Source organism: Peromyscus eremicus, chromosome 8a, assembly GCF_949786415.1.
Source record: "Peromyscus eremicus chromosome 8a, PerEre_H2_v1, whole genome shotgun sequence".
NCBI lineage: Eukaryota > Metazoa > Chordata > Mammalia > Rodentia > Cricetidae > Peromyscus > Peromyscus eremicus.
Window position 1 is genome coordinate 70497668 of NC_081423.1, and position 27629 is coordinate 70525296.

The 27629-nt window shown below is 41.5% G+C and overlaps 1 protein-coding gene and 1 long non-coding RNA gene across 8 annotated transcripts in view; one reads left to right on the forward strand and one right to left on the reverse strand.

Moving 5' to 3' along the window:
• The window catches only part of Tex14 (testis expressed 14, intercellular bridge forming factor), a 133787-nt gene extending 107701 nt beyond the window's left edge, over positions 1-26086 (forward strand). For 6 of the 7 annotated variants that reach the window (XM_059271456.1, XM_059271461.1, XM_059271457.1 and 3 more), the window contains 12 exons: positions 139-220; positions 1525-1584; positions 3184-3311; positions 4953-5158; positions 6823-6919; positions 8669-8743; positions 12815-12892; positions 13497-13590; positions 20448-20540; positions 22809-22918; positions 25112-25163; positions 25725-26086. In XM_059271456.1, the coding sequence (XP_059127439.1) occupies positions 139-220; positions 1525-1584; positions 3184-3311; positions 4953-5158; positions 6823-6919; positions 8669-8743; positions 12815-12892; positions 13497-13590; positions 20448-20540; positions 22809-22918; positions 25112-25163; positions 25725-25761 (1112 nt within the window). In that variant the 3' untranslated portion in view covers positions 25762-26086. The remainder of the gene's footprint in view (positions 1-138; positions 221-1524; positions 1585-3183; positions 3312-4952; positions 5159-6822; positions 6920-8668; positions 8744-12814; positions 12893-13496; positions 13591-20447; positions 20541-22808; positions 22919-25111; positions 25164-25724) is intronic. The other variant, XM_059271458.1, reaches the window with a different exon arrangement.
• The window catches only part of LOC131917559 (uncharacterized), a 28578-nt gene continuing 10814 nt past the window's right edge, over positions 9866-27629 (reverse strand). The window contains exons 2-3 of the long non-coding RNA XR_009380692.1: positions 13479-13573; positions 9866-11780 (exon numbers count right to left, since the gene is read on the reverse strand). This is a non-coding gene — a long non-coding RNA (uncharacterized LOC131917559). The remainder of the gene's footprint in view (positions 11781-13478; positions 13574-27629) is intronic.

The window sequence follows — 27629 nt, forward strand, 5'->3', positions numbered from 1 at the left end:
CTATGTAGTTATGTAATCTGGCTGTCCTCGAACTCGCAATATAAGCCAGGCTAGCCTTGAACTCACAGAGATCTGCCTGCCTCTGACTCCTGAGTGTCCTGGGATTAAAGTAAAAATACATTTTTTTTATCATTTCAGTTGAAGAAAAGTTCCAAATAAGAGAAAGCTTTGGAAAGAATGCTGAGAATTTGACCGAGCCTCAGTTCCAAGCTATGCAATGGTATGACTGGTTTTGTTTTTAATTCAGTTTCAGGCTTAGAAGCAATGCTCATTGACGAAAATGATTAGATGTATGTATTACTTACCTTCAGGTATATTATCCACTATCATACAAATTAGCTCTGTGTAACTTAAAAATATTAGGACTTGTTCAGCAGAATTTGAAAAGAAGTAATTATTTTTATTCAGATCCTGGCTCTTGACATTTTATCCATATGACTTTGGTCATAAGTCTCTGCTTCTCTGCTATCACATCTTTAAAATAAGAATGATAAAGCCAGGCCTGGTGGCATATGCTTTTAATTCTAGCACTATAAGTTCAAGGCAAACCTGGTCTACATAGCAAGTTCCAGGACAAGCAAGGATGCATAGTTGAAAATAAATGAATAAATAAATAGGGATAATAATTCTGAGACTACTGACATAGAAATTAAAAGTAACAATACAACTTCTGGATATTTGTTCCTAAAAAAAAAGAACTCTTAAATCGTCACAAAACATATGCATAAATATTTATAGCAGATTGATTTGTAATACTCCCCAAATGGAAACTCAGGTGTCTCACTGTGAATGATGAGACAGTAGCACATCTATACATTGAATACTCAGCAGTAAAAAGTGTTGGATGTGGTACAGGTGCACACTTGGGCAGAGACAGGTGGATCTCTGAGTTTGAGGCTAGTCTTGCCTACAGAGTTAGTTCCAGGACAGCCAGGGCTATATAGAGAGTCCTTGTTTATATATATATATATATATATATATACTTTTAATATATATAATATATATATTTAAAAACCCAAAAGAGTAAAGACACAGAGAAAGATTTTGTGTGAGATCTGCTTATAGTTTGATGTCTCACGAGTACTGAAATTGAAGCTTAAGTACTGGTTGAAGTAGCAGTGGGTCAAGTTTGTCTTCAGCATCTCTTCTGGCCTCTCTTGGGGAGACCAGGAAGCTGTGTCACAGCTGTAAAGCCTTGTGTCTGTGCCCTTTGCTCCATGTCTGCCTCCCAGCAAAGTGCCTGTGCGCCAGAGGCTTTCTGAGGAGCCTGCTGCTCACTGTCATATAGACCAGCTGGGGTCACCCTTTGAGAGTATTTGTCCAGTCTGTGGAGAGTACTTGAGACCCAGATATGCTGAAGGTCTTGTGACTGGTTAGCACTGGAACCAGAACTAGGACTCACACTTTCTGCTTCTGAATTTTGTGTTTTCTCCATTGCCTCTCACCCTTGGCTGGGGTACTGGTACTGTGTTAGTGTACTTGACTGACGATTCCTCATTCATTTTCTTACATTTTCTCTGGCAGTGCTGAAGATGAACAAGAAGAGACATTAGAGGAGACACGGAAGGAACCGGAAGAGAAAATGTATGGCCACCAAAGTGTAGCTAAGGATGTTTGTGTAGTCTTAGTTTTATGGAACTATTTCCTTGTTTGTAAGAATCTGTTGTTACTATTTTACTATTATTGGGGGAAAGACTCAAGTGTACCATGATGTGCATGTGGAGTGAAAGGTCAGCTCTGTGGAGTTGGCTCTCTCCTTCCACTGTACATGGATTCTGGGGCTCAAACTCAGGCTTCCAGGCTTGCTAAGCAAATGCTTCACCCACTGAGCATCTTTCTGGCTCTTATTCTTACCATAAATATATTTAATGTAAATATCTTTCTTCTTTCACAAAAAAGCTGTTACTAAATTGATGTTAGTGATCTATTATTAATGGCATCTTATAATCAAGGAAATACACTGACGACAGTGATGATGGTAATAAGTTTACTACTTTCATAAATGGGAAGTTGGCTTTATCAGCCCAAATATGTTTTAAGTTATGTATTTTTTTTTGTTTTGTTATGCTAGGAATAGACCTCCAGGGCCTGTCTGTCACATGGTTGGCAAGTGCCTTGCTGCTAAACCACACCTATAGCTCAGTATTTTTGTTTTGTTGTTTGTTTCTTGATTTGGGAATGAAAGGGTTATGGACATGTTCCACCCCTGCCCCCAACCCCACATGTTTGTTGTTTGGGTTTTTTGTTTTTTTTTTTTTTTAGCCCAGGGCCTTGCACCCACTGTGTAGCCTAGGCTAGCCTTGAAGTTGAGGCAGTCTTTTTTCCTTAGCCTCTGAAGTGCTGAAGTTATGGGCCTGAGCAAGCTACCACTCCTGGCCCTAGCGTCTATTTTAAGATAGATACTTTAAATTTTTATTTTATTTGTATTTGTGTTTTGTGTGCAAGTATGTATACCACTTGTGTGGACTGTCCAAGGAGGCCAGAGGAGGGCATTGGATTTTCCTAGAACTGGAGTTACAGATGGTTATGAACTATTATGTGGGTGCTGGGAATTGAAGCTCTCCAGCCCTACTTTTAAAGATGTTTCTACATATTTTCTTGAAGATAGTCTCTGATGTGTTGAAAGTATCTCTAAAAGTTCTTAATAGGACATGGTGGTACACACCTGCACTCCCTACATTAAGGAACCTGAAACAGTAAGATCATGAGTTCAGGGCCAGCCAAGGGTGAGTTCAAACCGATTCCAGTAAAAGAGGTTCCAATCAAGAATGTAGCAATGTATTGTTCTGTTTTTCCAAATATCTCACCACATCTCACAACTACTTGGTTCCTTTTTTTTTTTTTTTTTCCTTTTAAGACCAAGTCTTGCAGCCAGGTGGTGGCACATGCCTTTAATCCCAGCACTTGGGAGGCAGAGGCAGGCGGATCTCTGTGAGTTCAAGACCAGCCTGGTCTACAGAGTGAGTTCCAGGACAGCCAGAGCTTACACAGAGAAACCTGGGTCGAAAAACCATTAAAAAAAAAAAAGACCAAGTCTTGCAATGTAGTTCAGGTTGGTTTTGAAATCACTGTAGCTTAGGATGGCCTTGAGTCATGGCAGTCCTCCTGCTTTAGCCTCCGAACAGCTGGGTTAACACAGTTTTAACACTATGACCAGTTTACTGTGTGTTCTTAACTCTTTAGATCACTGACAGACATTCAGGACCTGTCCAGTATCTCCTACGAACAAGATGGCTGTTGTAAGGAGACCTCATGCAAAACACCCAAATTAAAACACGCACCTACTAGTGTCAGTACTCCGCTCAGCCCAGGTAAGAATCAGACACAGGAGGAATGTTTTAGAAGAGGATTCACAGGCCCTGGTTGGGCATAAGTCCTGATGGCTATTTTCTACCCAAACAAAGGTGTTTTCTTTATTTCTTTTTTGTTTGTTTGTTTGTTTGTTTGTTTTTTGGGGTTTTGTTTGTTTGTTTGTTTTTTAAGGCAGGGTCTCACTGTGTAGCCCTGGCTGCCCTGGAACTTACTCTGTAGACCAGGCTGGCCTTAAACTCAGAGACCTACCTGCCTTTCCTCCCAAGTGTTAGGAGTAAAAGCCTGCTAAAATACTTATTTTTATTGTACGTGTACAAATGTTTTGCCTGCTCATGTTAATGCACCACATGCTTGCAGTGCCCACGGAGGCCAGAAGGTGACGGATCTCTGGGTCTGACATTACCACTGGTTGCATGTTAATGCACCACATGCTTGCAGTGCCCACGGAGGCCAGAAGGTGACGGATCTCTGGGTCTGACATTACCACTGGTTGTGAGCCACCAAGTAGGTCCTGGGAACAGAACCTGGTTCTCTAGAAGAGCAGCAAGTTTTCTTAACTGCTGAGCCATCGCTGGCCTTACGAAGGCATTTTCTTAAGAGTCAGAACTAAACAGAGTAATTCCGTGGGCTTCTAGGTAGAGATATGATATAGCAGTGTAACAAACCCTCCTGCTGGAGACAGCCTGCGGCAAATGGAGGCAAGTTGGGTTTTAGCACTGGACTGCCTTCTCGGAGTCAGTCAATTAAATTCTCTCATAGTTAAATATCCATAGCTCTTGAGGTTTTGTTGTTGTTGTTGTTGTTTGTTTACTTAAATGTTGGGGATCAAATATAGGACTTTGTGAAGCCAGGCAAGTCCTCTACCACTGAAATATATCCCTAGCGCTGTCCTCTGTCACGATTTTCTGTAAACTGCAAAAATGCCACAGGCACAGTAGAAAGAATTATGAATTATTTTTTTTCTTGCTCTCTGGTTTAGTAAAACTAGTCACAAACCCAGTTTCCTTTACCAGTTTGTGTTTTTTATTTTCTTTGAGAGTGCAGGGAAATTAAGGCGGTAGGTTATGACTCTGAGTTTCCACTGAAAGTTGTGGCAGTGGTGCTGTAGTTACTGTGGAAGCTGGTGTTAGATTGCAATGGTGGAGACATCAGCGCAGGGTCCACTCTGCACCTACGCCGTGCGCCTCTGAATTAACTGCCAAACACTGAACGTGGTTGGTGCAACCGGCATGTGGCAATCCACATGTAACCAGCATCAGATAGGTTCTCTTCAGGGTTCATAGTTTTGGTAAATTTGTGGCTTAATTTCCCTTTATTTCATTTTGATGACCAGCCATATATATATATATATATATATATATATACATACATACATACATACATATACATATGTGTATATATGTATATATATATGTGTATGTGTATAGATAGATAGATATACACACACATACACACACACACACACACACACACATTTAATGTCCTGAGAACTTAAGAATATAGAATTTTAGACCTGAGGAGCTATTTCAGATTCATGGTTGTTTCAGTTAGAGCAATTTGGAAAATTCCCAGCATAGTTACAGTTTGTGATTTTTTATAATGTAAAGAATTCTGACACTTACTGCCCTCTTTTCTCCTAGAGTCACTTTCTTCAGCTGCTAGTCACTATGAAGACTGCCTTGAAAATACGACATTTCAAGTTAAAAGAGGATCTACATTTTGTTGGAATGGTCAAGAATCTATGAGAACTTTCTCTGCCAAATTTACTACTGTCCGAGAGAGAGCGAAGAGCCTGGAGTCTCTCCTTGCTTCTTCTAGGCCTCTGCCTGCAAAACTGACTGATCCTGTAAGTTCCCAGTTTGCGTTTTACTTTTGTGAGGTCAGTCCAAGGCCCTCAGTAATAGAAAGGGCTGAGATTTCTCTCAAATTCATTGAGAAGCAAGAAATATGCTAGATTCCTCCCAGGTGTCCCTGGGCTTCTCCCCGGAGTCAGCGTTCTGGGAGGCTTATGTGTGCTTCCTGAGCATGCATGCTGCTTCCCAGAGTGCTGGCTGATCTCCCTGAACTTGCAGGAAATTCATGTTATATCACCTTCTCCTCGCCCTTGAGTCTTTTTTCTTTTTCTTTTTTTTTTTTTTTGGTTTTTCGAGACAGAGTGTCTCTGTGTAGCTTTGCGCCTTTCCTGGAACTCACTTGGTAGCCCAGGCTGGCCTCGAACTCACAGAGATCCGCCTGGCTCTGCCTCCCGAGTGCTGGGATTAAAGGCGTGCGCCACTACCGCCCGGCTGAGTCTTTTTTCTTTCTCCCTCATATTGCACGTTTAGTCTTTGTAAGAAAACCACAAATTACTGCTTAATACTGCTCATTCAAACCTTTGGCTGACCCTCTGTATTAGTTGATTTCTCTTGCTAAGATAAAACACTGACCAAAACCAACTCAAGGGAGGAGTGGGTTAATTTGGCGTATAGGTTATAATCCATCATCTAGGAAAGCCAAGGCAGGAGCCTGGGGGTAAAATCTGAAGCAGAAAACCATGGAGGGACAGTGTTGTCTTCGTTAATTCTATTGCTATGATAAACACCATGACCAAGGAAACTTACAAAAGGAAGTGTTTAACGGGGGCCTTGTTACAGTTTGAGGGTTAATCCATGGTTATCATGGCAGGCCTAGCAGGCAGGCATGGTGCTGAAGCAGACGCTGGGAGCTCACATCTGATCCACAAGTTGCAGGCAGAGAGAGCACAAACTGGGCCTGGCATGAGCTTTTGAAACCTCAGAGCCCACCCTCAGTCACACTCATTCTCCAACAAGGTCACACCTCCTCCTAATCCTTCCAAAAGAGTCCACCACCTGAAAACCAGCTGTTCAAATATATGAGCCTGTGGGAGCTGTTCTCATTCAAATCACCACAATTGTTTACTGGCTTTCTTTTTCTGGCTTTTCAGCTACTTTTCTTACATAGTCCAAGCCACCTGCCTAGGGGGTGGCACTGCCCACAGTGGTCTGAGGCTTCCTACATCAATTAGCAGTTAAGAAAATGCCCCAAATCTGATGGCAACAGTTCTTCAAGTGAGGTTCTCTTTTGCTAGGTATGTTAAGTTGACAACTAAAGCTAACCATGACACCCTCTTATGAACAGACTGGTTATTTTCTTTAGCATTCAATGGCAAATAGATTGTAAATGGTTTTGGTATTTGGCTTGTAAAAGTTTCACTCAGAAGTGAGAAAATAGCAAGGAATCTTATGCTTTTACTCAATGAACTGTTAATTGGGTAGATTCTAAGTGCCAGGCACCATATCCAAACCTGAATAAGAAAGACACAGGCCTTATCTTAAAGTGACCAATGGCTTAGTGAGGAGACAGGCCCAGTATGATTACTAAGTGCTCAGCCAAGAACTGGAGTTGAGAAGGCTTCTCAGGGGAGGTAGAAATGATTGAGCTGCATGTGCCTTTTTACTCAGTACACATACTGCTTACCACGTTTTATGTTTCATAATTCTTTTCTTATAGAAAAAATGGTCTGCGTACAGTGGGGTTGGTTCTTCTAATATTTCTGCAGCATCTGTGACATCAGCCCACACTACCCAGAGGAAGAGCCTACCCAGAGGTACCCTGTATTTAATATCAAAGAGTTCATGAGAGTAAGCTGGTTTAAGAAGGCCTAGGTTGTTGTTCATTAATCTTTGATGTGACCTCTGGTTTAAATAAAAATGTTATTTTTCTTTCTTTCTTTTTTTTTTTTTTTTTTTTCTGTTTTTTGAGACAAGGTTTCTCTGTGTAGCTTTGGTGCCTGTCCTGGATCTTGCTCTGTAGACCAGGCTGGCCTCGAACTCAAAGAGATCTGCCTGGCTCTGCCTCCCAAGTGCTGGGACTAAAGGTGTGCCCCACCACTACCTGGCCAAAAAAATGTTATTTTTCTATGATTATAAAAGTAAAACAGGAAACTTGGTAAATAAAGAAAAGTTTAAAAAACAAAATGGTCAACTAAGCATAGCACAGCTTGCTGTGTTGTACAATTTTGGTGTATTATCCTGTTTCATAGTTTTAGAAGTATATAACAAATATTTTAGTTTTTATAACCATGTCATATATCAGTTCTAGACTGTTTCCCCTTGACATATGCTCAGCTTCCTTATCTATTAGTTCTGTATCCATGGATTCAACCAGTGGCAGATGAAAAGTATTTGAAAAAAGGTTGCTTCTACTGTATTAAACATGTATAGCCTCCTTTTCTCATCCTTCTTCCCTACCTAAACAATGTAATATATCAATGATGTACATTGCATTTACATTACATTAGGCATTATAAGCAATCAAATACTATGCCACTTCATGTAAGGAACTTGAGCACTCATGGATTTTGATATTGCCAGGCTGAGTGATTCTGGAAATACTTCCTTAAACAACAAAGGCTAATTGTATTTTGAGCATTTCCTCTTGTAATTAAGAGTTATGCATGCCGGGTGGTGGTGGCGCACGCCTTTAATCCCAGCACTCGGGAGGCAGAGGCAGGTGGATCTCTGTGAGTTCGAGGCCAGCCTGGTCTCCAAAGCGAGTTCCAGGAAAGGCGCAAAGCTATACAGAGAAACCCTGTCTCGAAAAACCAGATTAAAAAAAAAAAAAAGAGTTATTCATAAGTAAATAGTAGCTACATAATAATAGATTCTGAATATGTTGCTTAACTATTATCTTATTATTTTCCAAGTTTTGCCTTTCATACATAAGTCTTATCTGAACTTCTGACCTTTCCTTAGGATAGATTTTTTTGGAAGGCAGTTTTCAAATCACACAAGAATGCTAGAAACTTCTACGGCACATTGCTTTTGTTGCAGTAATTTTAATGTCTAAGGCCTTCCTTTGCTACAGCTCTTGGAATTTCTCTGCAGGGAAGAGGAATTTTATATGTTATATTGAAGGGCTTGCTATATATAATTTAGCACTTGGGAAAAGACCCCAAATATGGTTGCTCCCTTATCTCCTGGTCTGATACTCTACAGAGAAAAGCCTCCTGCTTTGTGATTTTGTTCATTTTGGCTTATCCAGAACCTCTGTGTTCTTCCACAACCTGCTCCAGATCACCCCCAAGATCACCTCTCTTAGTAAGAATTTGTACCTTAATCTGATTCAAGTGTCCTTAGAAAGAAGCAAAGAGTGGGGTAGGTTAATGGGATGAAAGTGGAGAGTAAGACCATCCATATATTAAAAAAGCCTCCACTAAGAATGTCATGAGAGATGCTCTCATACACCTTAGTTTATTACATCATTGAGAAAGCCTTAAATCCATGGAAAGACTAGAAAATTACAATTTGGGTCTAGGAGGGTGTTAAGTCATTTTTCCCCCTTTATCTTTTTTAAGAACTAGTGGAAGCCACCTCTCGGCATCATATTGATGAGCTTCCACCACCAGCTCAGGAGCTACTTGATGAAATTGGTAAGAGGTATTCAATACAAAATATACTTCTTAGCCCCTGTTGGTTATGGTCATTGACCACAATATGGTTTCTTTTTCTTAGGTATCAGCACTAGTACAAAAAAAAAAATATGAAGGTGTGGTTGAATGCAAAATTCAGGAAGGGACAGTTTGGTTTTTTTTGTCCCAAGACAGGGTTTTTCTGTGTAGTCTTGGCTGTCCTGGAATTCACACTCTGTAGACCAGGCTGGTCTCAAACTTGCAGAGATCCACCTGCCTCTGCCTCCCAAGTGCTGGGATTAAAGGTGTGCACCACCACCACCCAGTAGACGGTGTGGCCAAGATATTTGGCCTATTTATTTTGTCATTTGTTATTAAAGGATTTATGAGAAAGAGTCTAAAGTAAAGTATAGCCAGAAATTTCTCCGGTCCTGCCTTGCCCAGCAGTCCAGACGACTCTCTCCCACCTGTGGTCTCACAGCTGCTTATAAAATAATTACTCAGAGGCTTATAATTACAAACTGTATGGCCTATGGCTTCAGCTTCTATCTAGCTATCTCTTTCATCTTAAATTAACTAATTTCTATAATCTATATGTTGTCACATGGCTATGGTGTTACTGGTCTGCTGGCATCTTGTTGCTCCTACAGTGGGGCTCGAGTGTCTTCTACTTCACCCTTCTTCTCTCTATCTCTGCTTGGATTTCCCACCTGGCTGTAAGCTTTCTTGCCACAGGCCAAAACAGCTTTATTTATTAGCCAATAGGAGCCACACACATTCACAGCATACAGAAAGAAATCCCACAGCAGTAAAGTAACAACATTCAAATGTTGCTGGTGATAAACTAATTTTATTTTTGTGAGATTTTTGTCTATATTTGTTTACATTTTTAAAGATAGGGTCTTGCTATGTAGCTCAATCTGGTCTAGAGTTCACTTCATAGCCAGGCTGGCCTTAATTCTGTCCATCTGCCTCAGCCTCCCAAGTGTACCACCATGTCTAGATGATAAACTCCTTTAATTAAAGGAATTGCCCTTTCAACCCAAACTAGATATTCCTTAGAAGCCTGTAGTCTGGCTATGCAGGCCAAAACATGTTTACTTCCAATTTTGCTAATAGAGGAAGTATTAAACGTATTGGGTCATGTAGATGAATTTCTAAACAGTCTTATTAAATAAAAAAAACACAGAGCCAGATATAGGGGTTAAAGCCTGAGAGAGATCAGAATAATAGGAAAAGCCACAAGCTAACCTCACCTCACCAACTCTGCAGCTTCTAAATGCGAGCGACTTCCTGTCTACCCATGCCTATATGCCTTGCTGTTCTGCCATCTGATTTGCTTTCTTTGTCCAGCTACATCACTTCCTCTTCCTGCCCAGCTCTATCACTTCCTGTCTGTCTGCACAGACCTCCAGACCTCCTTAGTTAACTATTGTTGGAATTTAAGGCGTGTGCCACCACACCTGGCTGTTTTCAGTGTGGCTTTGAACTCACAGAAATCCAGACAGATCCCTGCCTGCCAAGTGATAGGATTAAAGGCGTGTGTTAACATTGCATGACTTTTGTGTTTACTTATAATGGCAGTTCCTATTCCTCTGATCTCCAGGCAAGCTTTATTTATTAAAGCACAAATAAAATATCACCACAGGGTTGTGAATAAATAAATAAATCCCTTTTATAATTCCCCAGAAGTCAGTGAGAGAAAAACCTGATGAGACTAGAATTTTCCATTTTGGGAGGCTACTGAGAAATAGAAACTCAATTTTATTTACAGCTGGGCAGATGTTTAAAGCAATAGTGTATTGTTATAGAGACCTTGGAAGCAGGCAGTCTGTTTCTCCAACAACCTGTTTGACCAGCCCTTATCTTTAGAGGGTCCCTCTCCTCTTGTCTATGATGGTCCATTTCTTGGTATAGGGCCTACAGAGAATTGGTCAAGGTGGCACTAGTTAGTGTTCAGGATCTCTGAGGTCTTGTGAATCTTAAGGAACTAGGACTTAATGCTCTGACTCAAGGCATAGCCATCCTCTGGGCTCTTTAGCATAACCTTCAGCGCCTCTCCTTTGACCTAGTGAACTCAGGTAATTGTATTATTATCACTGTTGTTTTATCTGAAAAGACCCCAAGGGAGTAGTCAGGACCTGTCCCCTGCTTTTTTGGAGGGTTCCTATCCAGAGGTCTAGGCTCCAACAGGAGCCTTAAAGGGAAAGGTCTTTTAGAACTCTAGGATATAGGCCACCATTTAAGAGCAGCCAGGGACTGGTGAAGATAAAATCCTGATTTAAGTGATCTTCCAGGTCCTCTTGATGCTCAAGAGCTGTCAGGTAGCAGCAGTTCACCAACAGTAGGGAGGGAGCAGACGAGCACTGCCAGACACAGCTCCTCCTCCTCCTCCTCAAAGTGAGTTTGGGGTGGCCCCAGCTGTTTCTCTGCTTTGCTCTGAAGAGCATTTTGAAAGAAACAAGCTCCTAACAAATGCAGAGCAGCCAGTGAGTTTAGCATCTGCTGATCTTGGTCTAGTGAGCATTTCTTTAAGGAAGTGGGAATATGGATATTCATAGTAAAAACATGACATATAGGCTAGTAGAGATGGAGACACTTGTGGATGGCTCTGCTGAAAGAGTATAAAATCAAGATTGGGGGCTGGAAAGATGGCTCAGCAGTGAAGGACACTTGCTCTTGCAGAGGACCCGGGTTTGGTTCTCTGCACCCACATGGTGGCTCACAACCATCTGTAGCTCAGGTCCAGGGGATCTGAAGCCTTCTTATGATCTCCGTGGATACAAGGCACATACATCCACACATATATACATATTCATACTAATACAAATTTTTGAATCTTTAAATCTGTTTTTAAAATCAAAAGAGCGTAAACTTTAGAGCTAAGACTACCTGGATTCAATCTCAATTTTTCTACTTATCTTTTTGATTTTTTATCTTTTTGATTTGATTTTATGAAAGTTCCTTAACCATGTGAGCCCTCTCTTCACTTCTCCTATTTCAGTAGCTCTGTTTCCAGGCTCCTCCTCAGTTTGGTCTCAGTACTGTTGTTCCTTTTCTGAAACACAAAATAAAAATAATATCTCACGGGGCTGTTGTTAAGATTGTGAATAATCCTGAATTAATGTATACAAATATCCAATACCTGCCTCTCTGTGTTACCTTCCTTCATCATTATCATCATCATCCTTTTTGTTTCTCTTTTGGTTTTGTTTTTAGAAAGGGTCTAAATATATAGCTCTGGCTAGCCTGGAACTCACAGAAATGTACCTGCTTTTGCCTTTCAAGTGCTGAAATTAAAGGTGTTACACCACTACACACAGCCTATTTTCTTTCTTTTTAAAAACACTTTTTGTTTGTTGTGTTTGTGTGTATGTGTACATAGATGTACATGTCTTGGAGCTTATATGGAGGTCAGAGAACAACTTTAGGAGTTGTTTCTTGCCTTCAACCCTTTGGGTCCCAGAGATCAAATTCAAATCATCATGTATGGAGGCAAGTGCCTTAACCCATCTAGCCATCTTTCTAGCCATTTGTCTGTTTGTTTTGGGTTTTTGTTGTTGTTATTTCTGTTTGAGACAAAGTTTCATGTAATCAAGTCTAGCTTTGACCTCTTTATGTATGTAGCCAACGCTGGCCTTGACAAGTTTCTGCCTCCACCTCCTAAGTCCTGGGGTTCCAGGTGTGCATCACATACCCTCCTAATGTTTTGTTTTGTTTGGAGACAGGGTCTCAAGTCCTGGCTAGCCTGGCACTTGTTATGTAGTCCAGACTGGCCTCAAACATAGAGAAATCCTGCTGTTTGTACCACCACACCTACTATCAATCCTTAAAAATCCTTTATCGTGTGTTATTTGGGACTTTCTTACTTGAAGAATTCATTTTGAACTCATAAAGTAGTGGCTTCAAACTATCAGACATCAGAGTCACCTGTAAGTATGACTGAGTTAAACGGCAGGAGTTTCAGATTCCGTGGGTTTGGGTCATACCAATAATGCAGGTTTGAGGACTGCCCTTTGAGAGCACTAGCCTAGGAAGTTGTGTGATATGGAAAGGTGGATTAAGTTGCCTTTTGCTTTTGTACTGTGACAGAGCATCTGAAGCAGCAGCAGGTTTTATCTGTGGTGTCACATGAGAACACAGCACATGATCTGGGTGCCACTGAACATGGTAAGCCAATATCCAGGAGTTTGTATGTAATGCTGCCCTTAAAAGCATAATGGTATATATGGAAGAGTGTGACTTAGGTCCAGTCCAACTCCATTTTAATTCCAATTCTACCAGTTAATTTTGTCTAACTGTTTCATTTCTGACCTTCATCTATCCTCATCTGTGAAATGGGAATAATAGTTCCTATCTTTGCATACATTAAAGGGTACAACCTTATCCCACACAAATTCCTTCCATGAAGTTCTACCCTAGGAGCATCTAAGAAGCAAGAAAGCGAAGAATACCCTAAAGTACAATTGTGTGGTTTCTCTTAGGGTTGCTCGCCGCCTCTTTGTGTGCTTCTTTCCTTTGCTTTATCTAGTTCTCTGAGCTTGGCACTGGCTAGGTTTCCTGTAGCTTCACCTGGCACCGCAGATCTCCCAAGACCCCAGAAGCAGCTGCTGTGAATGCTGGTGCCCTACAGACTGCCATCTGGCCCTCTGCTCTCATGGGAGAGGGGAGCTGATGTACTGCATACTGATGGCCTTAATTTTCACAGTTCATTTTAAAGCATATTCTTAATTATTTTTCATTTTAATAAAGTTACCTCTCTCAATTGCTTTAGATAAAAAGCATTTGGAAGAACAAGAAACCAACAGTAGTAAAGATAGCAGTTTTCTTTCCACCAAAGAAATTCAAGATCTGGAAGACACAGAGAGGTAACAAAAAACTAAATTTCTGAAAGGATTTTAAAATTGTACTTGTGTATATTAGTTTTTATTATAGTAACAGATAATAAGGAACAGAACAATCTTTTTCTTTATTCTCCTTGCTTCATTACTAGGATTTTTGTTTTATATTAGCATGCATTAATATATAATAAGTTTCATGACAATATTTTCATACATATCTATAATGCATTTTTATCAAGTTCACTTTTCCTTACCTTCTCTTGTCTCTTCCCTGCTCTCATGAATCTAAACAGCTCCTTCTACTCTCATGTCTTTTTTGGAGGGTGCATGACCTAGTGAGTGTCATTAGGGTTTCTTATAGGAGTGTGGGTGAGTGGTTATTATAGGAACATGAGCACTTTATCAGTGGCTACACCACTGAAGAACATGTCTCTCTTCTCCCAGCAATAATTAACTGTCTATAGATCTGCAGGGTGGGGTAGGGGCTTGTGAGCCTCTTCCTCCTAGTTATACTTTGTGATTAAAATACATAAACATTTAATCATTTTTCTTAACCAATGTAAGGTGTACAGCTCAATGTTAATTATATTTGTTGCTGTCCATGATGATTCACTTAAAAGTTTTTGAAATAAGTTTTTGTTTGTTTTTCTTTTTTGAGACAGGATCTCAATATGTAGCTCTGGTTGTCCAGGAACTCACTATGTAGACCAGACAAGATCACAGAGATGCACCTGACCTGAAATAATTTCTTTAACATTTTTCATCACGTTTATTTGAGAGTTTGTGTGTGTGTGTGTGTCTGTCTGTCTGTCTGTCCGTCTTTCCAGCCCCTTATTACATTTTGTTCTTATTTGCACTCCCCACTGCCTTCCTTTATCTGTCTTCCCCACCTTTTGCTGGTCCTTTTCCATCTCCCTAATAGTCCTTCCCTCCACTTCCGTGGCCCATACATTCCACTGTCCTTTCTTGTTCCCAAGCCCCCACCCTTTAGACCTCCTTTACTTGTAGTACCCTTTCTGTTTTTGTCACACACACACACACACACACACACACAGAAATTTAAATATAGTTTTACATGTGAGAGTAAAACATGGAATGTTTGTCTTAATATAATGATCTCCAGGTTCTATCCACTTTTTTTGCAAATGTCATAATTTCATTCTTTGAGAGAGAGAGAGAGAGAGAGAGAAAGAGAGGAGAGAGAGGAGTGTGTGTACACCATAGTGTTGATAGGACGGTCAGGAGAACTTGTGGGTGGTGTTCTCCCCTTCTACCATGTATGTCCTAGGGATTGAACTCAGCCAGCCAGGCTTGAATGGCAGACATCTTTACCTGCTGAGTCATTGCATTGGGCCGCCTTCTTCTTTATGGAATGTATACTTATCACTTCTTTGGCTTGAGACAGGATCTGACACTGTCATCCAGGCTGGATTTGAACAACTTGTGGCAGGCCTCCTGCCTTAGCCCCTGGAGTGTTGGGACTACAGGCTTGTTCTATCACAGCTGGCTTCACTTTTTTTCTTCTAGTTCATCTGTTGATGGAACTCTAGGCTGGTTTTGAGGCCCTGCTTTCCATTTTTTAAAGATTTATTATTTTTATATATGTATGTATATGTGCCAGTGATGGACATCACGTGCATTCAGGACCTGAAGCAGTCAGAAGGGGAATTGGATCATCTGGAACTGGAATTATAGGCAGTTGTGAGTTGCTATATGGGTTCTGAGAACTGAACTGAGTTAAGTGCTCTTCACTTCTAAGCAGTCTTTCCAGCCTCTCGCTTTCAGTTCTTTTGCTATATACCCAGAAATGATATTTCTAGATTATATGGTAAATCTATTTTTAATTTTTTAAAAGATTTATTTATTTGTTGTGTATATAGTGCTCTGTTTGCATGTATTCCTGCAGGCCAGAAGAGGGCGTCAGATCTCATTACAGATGGTTGTAAGCCACCTTGTGGTTGCTGGGAATTGAACTCAGGACCTCTAAAAGAACAGCCAGTGCTCTTAACCTCTGATCCATCTCTCCAGCCTGTATTTTTAATTTTTTAAGTAACCATCATACTTATTTCCACAGTAGTTGTATCACAGAATGCTCCCATCTACAGTATACAGGAAAGAGTTCCAGTTTCTCCTTGTCTTTGCCACTTATTATTTCTCTCTCTCAATACTAGCCATCCTATGGGATGAGGTTATGCCACATTTGAATTTCATTTCCTTAATGAATAGGTATATTGGACTTCTTTTGGCTGTTTGTATATCTTCTTAGTAGAGATGTTTATTAGAGGGGCTGGAGAGATGGCACATTGGTTTAGAGCTTTTGTTGCTGTGGCAGAGAATCCAGGTTCAATTCCCAGCATAAGATCTGTGGTAGCTTACAAAAGTCCCAGGGGATCTGACATCCTCCTCAGACCTCAACGGACACTGTATGCATGTAGCAGTGGCACACAGGCATATATTCAGGCAAAGCTTTCATACACATAAAATAAATACAATTTAGGAAAAATTGTAGTGTTCCAGTGTCTATTGGAGGTTTTCATTCATTTTTTGATAGAGTGATTTATTTTTATTTTGGCTTGTTGAGTTTTTTTTGGTTTTTTTTTTTTTTTTTTTTTTTGGTTTTTCAAGACAGGGTTTCTCTGTATAACAGCCTTGGCTGTCCATGAACTTGCTCTGTAGACCAGGCTGGGCTTGAACCCAGAGATCTGTCTGCCTCTGCCTCTCAATTGCTAGTAATAAAAGCATGCACCACCACCACCAGGCCTAGTTTTTCTAAAACTTCATTTTTTGAAGCAAACAGGTTTCAGCTTCTTTCAGAAGATTTTATTCAAAGGTATTGGAAGAAACCTTTAGTTCTTTCTGGGTATGAGAAAAATTTTGGGGTCATCTGGACCTCAAGAAACCCACATTTGGTCCTGACCAAAAACACTCATATGTGTTATAAGGTGACGTCTTGAGCTCACTCCCTTGGCCTCTTTACTCCTTTGAACTGCCATTCAGGGCCAGGACAGGGAGAGGTGAGTCATACACACTTGGACCCAAGCCTGAAGGGGCACCAAAAAGGTTTATAAAGAGCTATTTCTTTCCTCCCTCTCTCTCTCTCTCTCTCTCTCTCTCTCTCTCTTTCTCTCTCTCTCCCCCCCTCTCTCCCTCTCTCCCTCTTCTTCTCCCTCTCCCTCTCCCTCTCCCTCTCCCCTCTCCCTCTCCCCCCCCCGTCTCTCTCTCTCTCTCTCTCTCTCTCTCTCTCTCTCTCTCTCTCTCTCTCTCTCTCTTTCTCTCTCTCTCTCTCTCTCACACACACACACACACACACACACACACACACACACAGACACACAGTGTTGTAAGTATATTGTCTGTTGTCTACGTGCATGCCTAAGGCCTGCAGAGTTCCGAAAAGGGTATAGATCTCCTGGAACTAGAATTACAGATGTTGTAAGTCACCATGTGGGTGCTGGGAATCAAACCCAGGTACTCTAGGAGAGCAGCAAATGCTCTAAACTGCTGAGATGTCTGTGGAGGTTTGAATAAGAATGATCCCTGTAGGCTCATAGATTTGAATGCTTAGTCAGTAGGGAGGGAGTGGCACTATTTAAAAGGATTAGGAGATGTGGACTTATTGGAGGAAGTGTGTCACTTGAGGTGGGCTTTGAGGGTTCAGAAACCCAAGCCAGGCCCAGTGACTCTCTGTTCCTGCTGCCTGTGGATCTAGATATAGAACTCTCAACTATTTCTCCAGCACCATGTCTATCTGCACGCTGCCATGCTTCCCGGCATGATGATCATGGACTGACCCTCTAAAATTGTAATCAAGCCCCAATGAAGTGCTTTCTTTATAATAGTTGCTGTAGTCATAGTGTCTCTTCCCAGCAATGGAACACTGACTAGACACACTCTCTCTGGCCTTAAGTAATGTTTTATATAATTTTTTAACAAGATTGAATTTGGGACTGGAAAGATGGCACAGAGGTCAAGAGCACTGGCTGCTCTTCCAGAGGTCCTAAGTTCAATTTCCAGCAGCCACACAGCAGCTCACACCTGTCTGTAACTCCAGGTCCAGGGCTCTGACACCCCCACACAGACACACATGCAGACAAAACACCAGTGGGCATAAAATAAAATGGAATCAGGCCGGCTGGTGGGGGTGCACACCTTCAATCCCAGCACTTGGGAGGCAGAGGCGGGTGGGTCTCTGTGAGTTCAAGGCCAGCCTGGTCTACAGAGTGAGATCCAGGACAAGCACCAAAAGTACACAGAGAAACTGTTTCTCAAAAAACCAAACAACAACAACAAAAAAATGGAATCATAAAAAAAAGACTGAAGTCACTGCAAACTAGTTCACAATGAACAAAATAAACTTTGAAAAGAGACAAGACTTAGCTCTGTGGTGGCACTTGCTCCTCCCCTCATCCTGCTCCTAATCTTGGTCCCACGTGTCCTCAGGGAAGCCATACACAATGGGTTCAGCAGCAAAGACCAGAAAGCCCCACTGCCATGGGTAAACGAGTTTTTCTCACTTAACAAGAGATTCATGAGTGGCAGGCACTATTGGCATCATACCACCAGAGACTTAGGCTTTTTTCATTTTTCTGTTCTATTGCCTGGGACCCTGGGACATGTTGGCCTTTGCTCTTACTTAATTTTTCTGCCTTTCCCCCAAAAACCTGTCTCCTGGTGGCAGGACGGCTGTTGTTCACACAACAAGCGAAGGTAAAAAGAGGCTAAGACAAAGGAATATGGTACTAGAATCTGTCCTCTTTTATTTTGGGAAGAAAACCTTTCCTAGAGGTTTCCCAGCAGTTACCTATGTCTCATTGGCTAAACTGTGACTCTGGTATTTGTCCCACTCCTCAAGGCCTCATTGTTCTTTTTAAGGTAGGAAGAGAGAAGCCTAAAACAGATTCACAGAAGGATATGAGTCCTAAGAGCTGAGACAGTCTTTTTTCTTTTTAGAGGAGGAGACAGAAAACAAAGGGGCAAAAGGGAGAAGACTTTTTTTTTTTGTCCAGTAAACATTTTGGAACACTTTTAAACATTTTTATTTATTAAATTTCATTCATCATAATTTTCTGTGCTTTGTGTGTGGTGTATGGGAGCACACATGCATACCATGCATGATCTGAGTGTGGGGGTCAGAGGACAGCTTTGTGGAGGTTGTCAGGGCTGTGTAGCAAGTGCTCATCCATGGAGTCATCTCACCAGCCCTGAGAAATCTCTAGTCAGTGATGTGTTGTAACTATTCCACCCATAGTCCATCACTTTGAGCAAAAGCTATGTGGACTATTTAGGGGAAAAGATGAGTGCCCTAGGTCAAGTTAGTGCTGGGCGTGGTGGCACGTGTTTTGTATTTCCAGCAGGAAGACCAAGGTTGAAAGCCAGCCTGGGCTTCATAGAGACTCTGTCTTCAGAACAAAAAAAAAAGCAGGTTACATTTGACTATACAGTGTAAAGTCCTTGGTACCTTGTCACCAGCTTAGCTGCTGGGGCTGGGGTACGGCTCACTTAGTCGAGTGCTTGCCTAGAATGTGTGGTTTCTGTTGGGTCTTTTGTTTGGTTTTCAAGGCAGGCTTTCTCTGTGTATCTTTGGCTGTCCTGGAACTCACTCTGTAGACCAGTCTGGCCTCGAACTCAGAGATCCACCTGCCTCTGCGTGTGCCACCACGTCCAGCTGAGGCATCAACTCCACCTAGGGACACATACCTGTAATGCTAGCACTCAGACAGAAGAAGTGGGAGGACCAGAAATTCAAGACCAGCTTTGGATGCATAGCGAGTTCAAAGCCCGCCTGGGCTACATGAGACCCTATCTCAAAAAAGTTACTGTTATTTCTTCCCTTTTTGAAATTTATTTATTTGTGGAGGGAGGTGGCATGGCCACAGCACACGTGGATATATCAGAGGACAACTTGCAAGAGTTGGTGCTCTCCTTCCACCGTGTGAGTCCCAGGGATCTAACTCAGGTCAGCAGGCAAGTACTTTTACCCACTGACCTATCATACCTGGAGCTTACAATGTGGCTAGTCTGGCTAGCCAGCCTGACCTGGGGATCCCCATCTCTGCCCTCTAAATTCTGGGATTACAGGTGGTCTGGCTTTTATGTAGGTTCTAGGGGTTCAAACTTTGATCTTCCTGCTTATTTGAGAAGTACTTTTTCACTGAACCCTCTCCCCAGCCCCTTCCTTTACCTTAATTTTTCAAAAGGCTGGCAGTATTGCCCACAAGCAGTCTCCCATAATGCTCAGGTGTCTCAGTGCTATGTGATTGGTTGGTCCTAGGCACTACTATAGAGTGGAAGATCTTTTTCTCAGTTGGAAAATACATTTTAGACCTTCTAAAAATACCTTTTATCTTCTAGCCTCAGAAGTAGTTCAGAAAAACACATAGAAAGCATGTACAATTATAACCTCGTATAGAAACTGAGTTTAATAACCTATAATTGAGACAGTTGGCATTGGAGGGAGTGATCTCATGGGTTCCAGGGTTTTGTCAAGGAGCCAAAGGACTATTTTAGTGTACATATAAGTTAGAGACAAGTGACCTCTGGAGTCTAGACACAGTCTCACACCTTATGTTCATTCAGTTCTTGTGAAAGCACTGGTTTTAAGAACCTTTTCGGGCTGGAGAGATGGCTCAGAGGTTAAGAGCACTGGCTGCTCTTCCAGAGGTCCTGAGTTCAATTCCCAGCAACCACATGGTGTCTCACAACCTTCTGTAATGAGATCTGGTGCCCTCTTCTGGCCTGCAGAGACACATGCAGGCAGAATACTGTACACATAATAAATAAATCTTTAAAAAAAAAAAAAAAAAAAAAAAAAAGAACCTTTTCACCGCACAGCGACATGAGAGAAAATGACTCTTGTCACCATTATCTTTACTTGCCCTGGACAGAGCTCATTCTTCTCTTGATGAGGACCTGGAAAGACTGCTGCAGTCACCTGAGGAGAACGTGGCACTGCTGGACCCCACCAAGGGCTCTACAAGGTTGTCTTTTCCCGTTAGGGAATCATTTCTTATGTTTCACAGAGGAGAACATACAAGGTGTTATGTGCCTAGGGGATAGAATCCTAGGCTCCCAGTTTCTGTCTTTTTTTTTCCCCTAGGAAGTAGCTAGGCTTTCAGCTTGTTGGAGAATGAATATCTGGTGATGGCATTGCAGGGCTGTAGATCAGTCAGCCCTGACTCCCGTGTGTCTTCACTCTTACACCTGCCTCTGCCTCCAATCTCCTGCTCCCCAAGACACCAGTTAGGAGACTGATAGCAGTTAGAGCCCCCCCCACACACACACACACACCTTCAACATTTCATCAGTCATTTGAGTTAAATCAGAAAGGCATAAATATCCAGTTTTCAGAGAACACAAATCTAAAAGTGAATGCTAATGTGATGAATAGACTTAAAATTCAAAATTATCTTGAGAAGTGGAAATGTTAGCTACTCTAAAAGATAAAGACAAAGACAGGCATAGCTGTTGCATGAACCTGTAGTTTTAGCTATTAAAAAATCTTAAGGGGGATGATTGTTTGAGCCCAGAAGTTCAAGGTCAGCCTAGGAACATTCTACAATGTCTCAAACAAACCAAAGTATAACAACAAAAATGGTAGGGTTAAGAAATTGGCGAGTTTTAGATTCAAAAGCATACAGTGTGAGAAAGAAGGCCTAACTGGATCATTTTTTTTTTCTTTTTTTTTTTTTTTTTTTTTTTGGTTTTTCGAGACAGGGTTTCTCTGTGTAGCTTTGCGCCTTTCCTGGGACTCACTTGGTAGCCCAGGCTGGCCTCGAACTCACAGAGATCCGCCTGGCTCTGCCTCCCGAGTGCTGGGATTAAAGGCGTGCGCCACCACCGCCCGGCTGGATCATTTTTTTTTATTGGAAATTCTGTTCACTGTAATTATGTTGAGGGCAAGAAGTCTTAATCCGTATGGCCAGCACTTAGTTTCTAAAAAGGTCCATATAGTATTAATGCAGGGTACACAGAAATGAGGAAGTGCACCACAGGGAACGAATGCACTGTTGGAGGACTCCTACGATGCATTTCTAGTGGATGTTAGCAATCCACAGAGGGGACACAGAGTAGTCACGTCTGGAAACCAGGTCATATGAGAACATCTGAGGAGCCAGGGAGACTCGGCCTGAAAAGAGCAGAGGAGTGGAGAATTTGATAGCTTCCCTCAGATGCCTGAAATACTGTAAAGTGAAGAGAGTCTACTTACTGTCTTCTGCCCCAAAGGATGGAGCTGGTGACTAGATGTTGCAAAGTAACCGATTTTTACTAGTGAAGCACAAACTTTCTAGTGACCACAGCCATTACAGAGAGGAAACAGCCTTTCCATTTCAACAGTAGCTGCAGCTGCCCAAGTGGGCTGGATGACTGTGTGGTCCTGAGTGTTTGGACAGAAGTAGAAGATCAACTTACAGACCTTTGCCTCTGATTATGTTCATGAAGGTTAATAGAGAAAAAGCCCCTTTTACTCTAGGTGACTTTATCTTCTCCCCCACCCTAGAGGGGTAGCTGTTTCTGCTCTTAAGGAGAATGTGGCTTCTACTGTGAGATGCTTATTTAGACTTCGCACATCACAGGGAGCTTGAGGGAGGTGAGGACAAGGGGGTAGTTATTTCAAAGAGAATGCTGATCATAATATAAGGAAAATACTCGTTTTTTTCCCTTGGAGGCTAGCTATGCATGTCTAATGGTTGAAGACAGACTGATTACACAGGCTTTCTGGGTTAGATCCTAGTTCTCAAACTTCTTAGTATGTCATTTCCTGTGCCTTGGTTTTCATATCACACAATGTTGACAGGTAGCAGGAACTACTTCATAGAGTTCTGAAAATGAAGCGAGTTAACACATATTTAAACTAGCCATGTCAGCATGGTGACACATGCCTTTAATCCCAGCACTCTGGAGACAGGCATGCAGATTGCTCCAAGTTCAAGGCCAGCCTGGTTTACTTAATGAGTTCCAGGCCAGTTAGGGCTGTCTAGGAAATCCTGTTTATAAATAAAAATAAACAAACAAACAAACAAATAAATAAATAAATAAATAAAACAGATAGGTAGATAAATAAATAATAAAAATGAAATAAAAATTAAAGATAAATAAAAATCAGAAATACATAAATAAATATACTGACACTTGACCCTGTAGGAACACCCCACCAGTACTAAATACTCTATGTTTATTTTGGAGCATAGTCTTGTTCCCCTGACTATTATGTATGTGTTTAATTCACCAAATCATTGTCATTAAAGGGAGAAAAAAACCGAAGATCAAGACATTGTTGAACAGAAGAGAAAAAGGGAAGAAAGCAACAAGCTGGAGAGAAGGAACTCAGACAGCTTCTCAGGGGTGCTGGAAGAAGGTGTGGGTGAATGATGGTTATGTAGTCTGCGTTTCCTGGGCTTGGGTGACCAGGGAAGGCTTATTTTCTTGTTTTGGTTTTTCAAGACAGGGTTTCTCTGTGTAGCCCTGGCTGTCCTAGAACTCACTCTGTAGACCAGGCTGGCCTCAAACTCATAGAGATCCACTTGTCTCTGCCTCCTAGTTCTGAGACTAAAGGTGTACACCACCACCACCTGGCCCATCAAAGCCTTTAAGGAATATTTCCCAGATGCTGTATACACAATCTTCCAATCTGTGGTAATATCCTTTTCCTTGCAGTTCAGCTCAGCATTTCTGAGAATTGCCAACATAACTTCATCACGAAACAGTAACAGCAAAATTTGGATTTTTTTCTTCTTTAGTTTTTTTTTGGGGGGGAGGGGTTGGTTTTTTTAAGACAGGGTTTCTCTGTGTAGCTTTGGAGCCTGTCCTAGAACTCACTCTATAGACCAGGCTGGCCTCGAACTCACAGAGAGCCGCCTGCCTCTGCCTCCCAAGTGCTGGGATTAAAGGTGTGTGCCACCACTGCCTGGTAGTTTTTTGTTTTTGTTTTTTTTTGTTGTTGTTTTTTTTCCCTTTTCTCCAAGACAGGCTTTCTCTGTGTAGCCTTGGCTGTACTGGAACTTACACTGTAGAGCAGGCTGGCCTTGATCCACCTGCCTCTGCCTTCTGAGTGCTGGGGTTAAAGGTGTGCTCCACAACCTCCTGGCTGTTCTTTAGTTTTGTGAGGCAGCATCTCACTCCAGCCTCACTCAGCAGCTCAAACTCAAACAGTCCTCTTACCTACCAGGTGCTGGGATTGTAGGCACAAGCTGACACTCCTGACTTTTTAGTTCTGTTTCTAAAACAAGCCATGGTTGAGCCTCAATTTGTACATTGTCTGTAGAGCTGTTTTGCATTTAAATATATTCAAAAGTGTTTTAAATTTAAGCTCAGTATGGTGTGATGCATGCCTCAGCACTAGGGGTAGAAGCAGGAGGATCACCCACGGATCTCAAGGCCAGCCAGGGATACCTTGTCTAAAAACAAAACAAAAACCAAGGGCTTTGAAAATGCTCAGTGGATCTTGCCGCCAAGCCGGGACCTAAAGTTTGATCCCCAGAACCTACATAAGGAAATGAGAGATCCAGTTGCAGTAAAGTTGTCCTCTAACCCCCATATGCATGTGTGCGCGCACGCGCGTGCATACACACAGACACACACACACACAAATGTAAGATAAAATTTTAAGAATTTTAAATTTAGCTCACGTGGGTACTGAAGAAATCATATATTACAGAATTTAAGTCATGTAAAGGTTATAAATTAACCTTTATTTCAAAGTGATTCTAATAGAGTATCAGGCTTCTAATTACCTTTACAAATGATCTCCTCCTATGTCTGTTTTACTCAGGGGTTAGATGGTCACCTTTTCAGGTCATCTAGTCTTCCTTGCATCCCTTCCCTAGTCCCTTTTCATTCTCCTCCTCTGCCCTGTGGACTGTATCTCCTTGGCTTTCTGTTATCCAACGGGGGCCCTAGCAGGAGATCAGAGGGCAAGAGAATTGTCAGTCACTTCCCTTTCCTACCTACATGAGCACCTTGCCTCTGGTCACCATGGTGTCCCTCCAAAGTATGCTATTTCCTAACCCCAGTTCCCCCCAGTTTCCAGTGACTGTCCTGCCGTCCCATCCACACTGCTCAGCTCCTTTCCACTGAGGATTCCCACAGCTACTAGCCAATAGATGCTTTGGCAACCCTTCTTTGTTCCCTTAACTCTAATTATACCTTTGTGTATAGCCACTTTGTTAAGAAATCTTTATCTGTACCAGCTCTGTACACATTTTATTTCCTCCAGAACTCTAATTGGCATAGGGCCCAGAGTAGACGGACATTTAGGCAAGATTGAATTCACTGAGAAGATAACTCAGAATTACCTTTGGAAAGGTAATTCAGGGACTTTGAATTAGTGTCACTGGTACCCATTGCTTTCACAGGGAGCTAGCTATAGGATATTAGGAGAAGGAACCATTAGCTGTGTTTTCAGGAAAGTTGTATCTTTATAAGTAGAACAAATCAGTAAACAGCACAGTAAACTAAAGAGCATTCTAATGTGAATACTGAATTCTGACAGCCCTTGACCTAGAAAGTAACCAGGCTTTTTTTTTTTTTCTTCCTCTTGTGTTTCATCAAGATGAACTAAAGCCCTGTTTTTGGAAGCGACTGGGTTGGTCTGAACCTTCCAGGTAATGAGATAGCATGTTTATAGGTCAGAGTTTGTTCTTTTTAGATTGCATGAGCAGACTTAAAATATTTACCAGTTTCTAAATAAATATTATTAACAGATTGAATTCACACCAAGCCACTAAATTTGTAGTTTTATATCTAAAATTGATAAATATAAGGTAAAATTAATCCCAGCTTTGCTCAACTAAGTGATGTCTGCTCAAGACAGGTTTTCATACACAGGGAATATGAAAGATGCTGCTGTCGCCTGCTCTGTGGTCATCTTGCATTTCATGACATGTTGTTGATCATTATCTGCCTTGATTATACAGACAAAATTCCTTTTCTGTGACTTCAGCTGAATAGGAAGTGTGTGTGTGTGTGTGTGTGTGTGTGTGTGTGTGTGTGTGTGTGTGTGTACAGACATACACACTGGGCTTAGGATATGAGCTGAGTGGCAGAATGCTTGTCTGGTTTGTGTGAGGCCTGGGATGTGATCCCAAGTACTGCACAAGAATTTTTAAAATTATGTGTAAACTCAGAACTTCCCTTTTTTTGTCCTTTCAAATCTGTGCACACAGGATAATTGTGCTGGATCAGAGCGACTTGTCAGAGTGACTGGAACTGGATCGGAGGCGGTTCCAGCCTGAGTTCAGGTGTTGTGGCTTGTGGCCTCCTTTCTTCTTTTGTCTGCATCAGTTGCCTCGAGGACAGTGATTCCAGTTCTGTAACGCACACTTTGTTCTGCTGCTGCTGTGAGCACAATAATGGGGCCCTATAACGTGGAGCATGCTTAATCATTTGTTTTGAATCAGGTTTCTGAAAAATGCAAGGTGACCATAATGGCAAACATTTTATTGTGTTCAGAATGGCTTTTGATTTTATTGATGTAAGTTTTTGAAACGAATTTTGTTATATAATAAAATGTTTACTTTTAATACTAGTTAGGTGCCAATTGTGTAAGATCTATTTCTGGGCTTTAGTTTGGGGATTGGGAAAATTGCTGCATTTCCCTTCTGTCTAGAACCAGCTTACTAGGAGATAGCAACGAAACCCTAATTAATTTTGAACTTTTTGAGATGAACAACACCATCTCCACATATTTTGGATATACACCTCACATCATCAGTGTATTGGAAGAATGGAACTGTGATAAAACTAAAATCACAATGTTTTCTCTCATTTAGCCTCTCTGTGAGTATTAGCCAGATCCAGATGTGTTTCCAGACTGGGATCTAGAGGATTCGTGTCCATGTAGAATTTTCACATATGAATAGCAACTTTTCTCAGAAGCACTGCACTGTTGTGCAGTACTGGCATTTTATTTTGTCTTGGTAGATAGTAGGTCTTTGTTGTGAAAACCTGATAGTTCCTATTGTAGATGATCATATTCATACATTTTAGATTACAGAAAATTTTCCCTGTACAGATAAAATAGAAAGTACACATTTGTTTGGTTACCTTCAAACAAAGAAACAGTTGCTTACTGTTGTAACCAGAGGAAACAAATAAGTTGCCTGGGTGTGTAGTAGCTCATGAATGCCTGCAATTCCAGCACTTGGAAGGCTGAGTCAGAGGCTTGCCTTGATTCAGGCCAGTCTGGGATACAGTGCGAAACCAAAGAAAGCAAGCAACAGGGGGCCTGCAAGATGGCTCAGTGTTAAAGGCACTCATCATCACACGTGACAGCCTGATTTGATCCCCAGGACCTGTGTGGAAGATGGAGAGGGCTGGCTCTCAATTCTCCACACACACAGTGAATAAACAAATACGATAAAAACTGTAAAAGCAAACAAGCAACAAAAAAAAACCACTCCCAAGTTTACAAATAACACTACATGTAAGGAACAGTGAGGATATAGAGACTTATGGTACAGTTTTCCTCTCAAAAAACTTACTCTATTTGATGAGACAATTATATGTAAGAATGTGAAGACTAATAGCAGACACTACATGAGAAGTGGATGGCTTATATAATTATAACATTATCAATTCATAATCATTAAGATCACACTAATGCCTACAGATAAGAATTGTAATTTAGGCTGGGTATGGTAAGCACACACCTGTAATCCCAGCACTTGGGAGGCAGAGGCAGGCAGATCTCTGAGTTTTAAGCCAGCCTGGTCTACATAGTTCCAGGACAGCCAGAGCTATTGTAGAGAGACCCTGTCTCAAAAAGCAGAAAATAAAAAAAGAATTGTAATCTATCTAGGGAATAGACTCCTCTCTGTGGCCTGTGACTATGAAGTACAGGTCAATACTGATACTCATAATGTTGGTAGAAGGCACTTAAGGGTTATAGAGTAACCACTATGTACCAGATACTGTACACATCAAGCCTTTTCTTGCACACGGGAGCCATACCATTTCTTTAGGGTGCTGCTTCTGTCACTCTTGTCAGCCATTTCAAGCTTCAGCCCCTCATTTCCCATTGACAATCAATTACTCTTACATCTGACTTTATAAAGAAAGTACAAGCCATT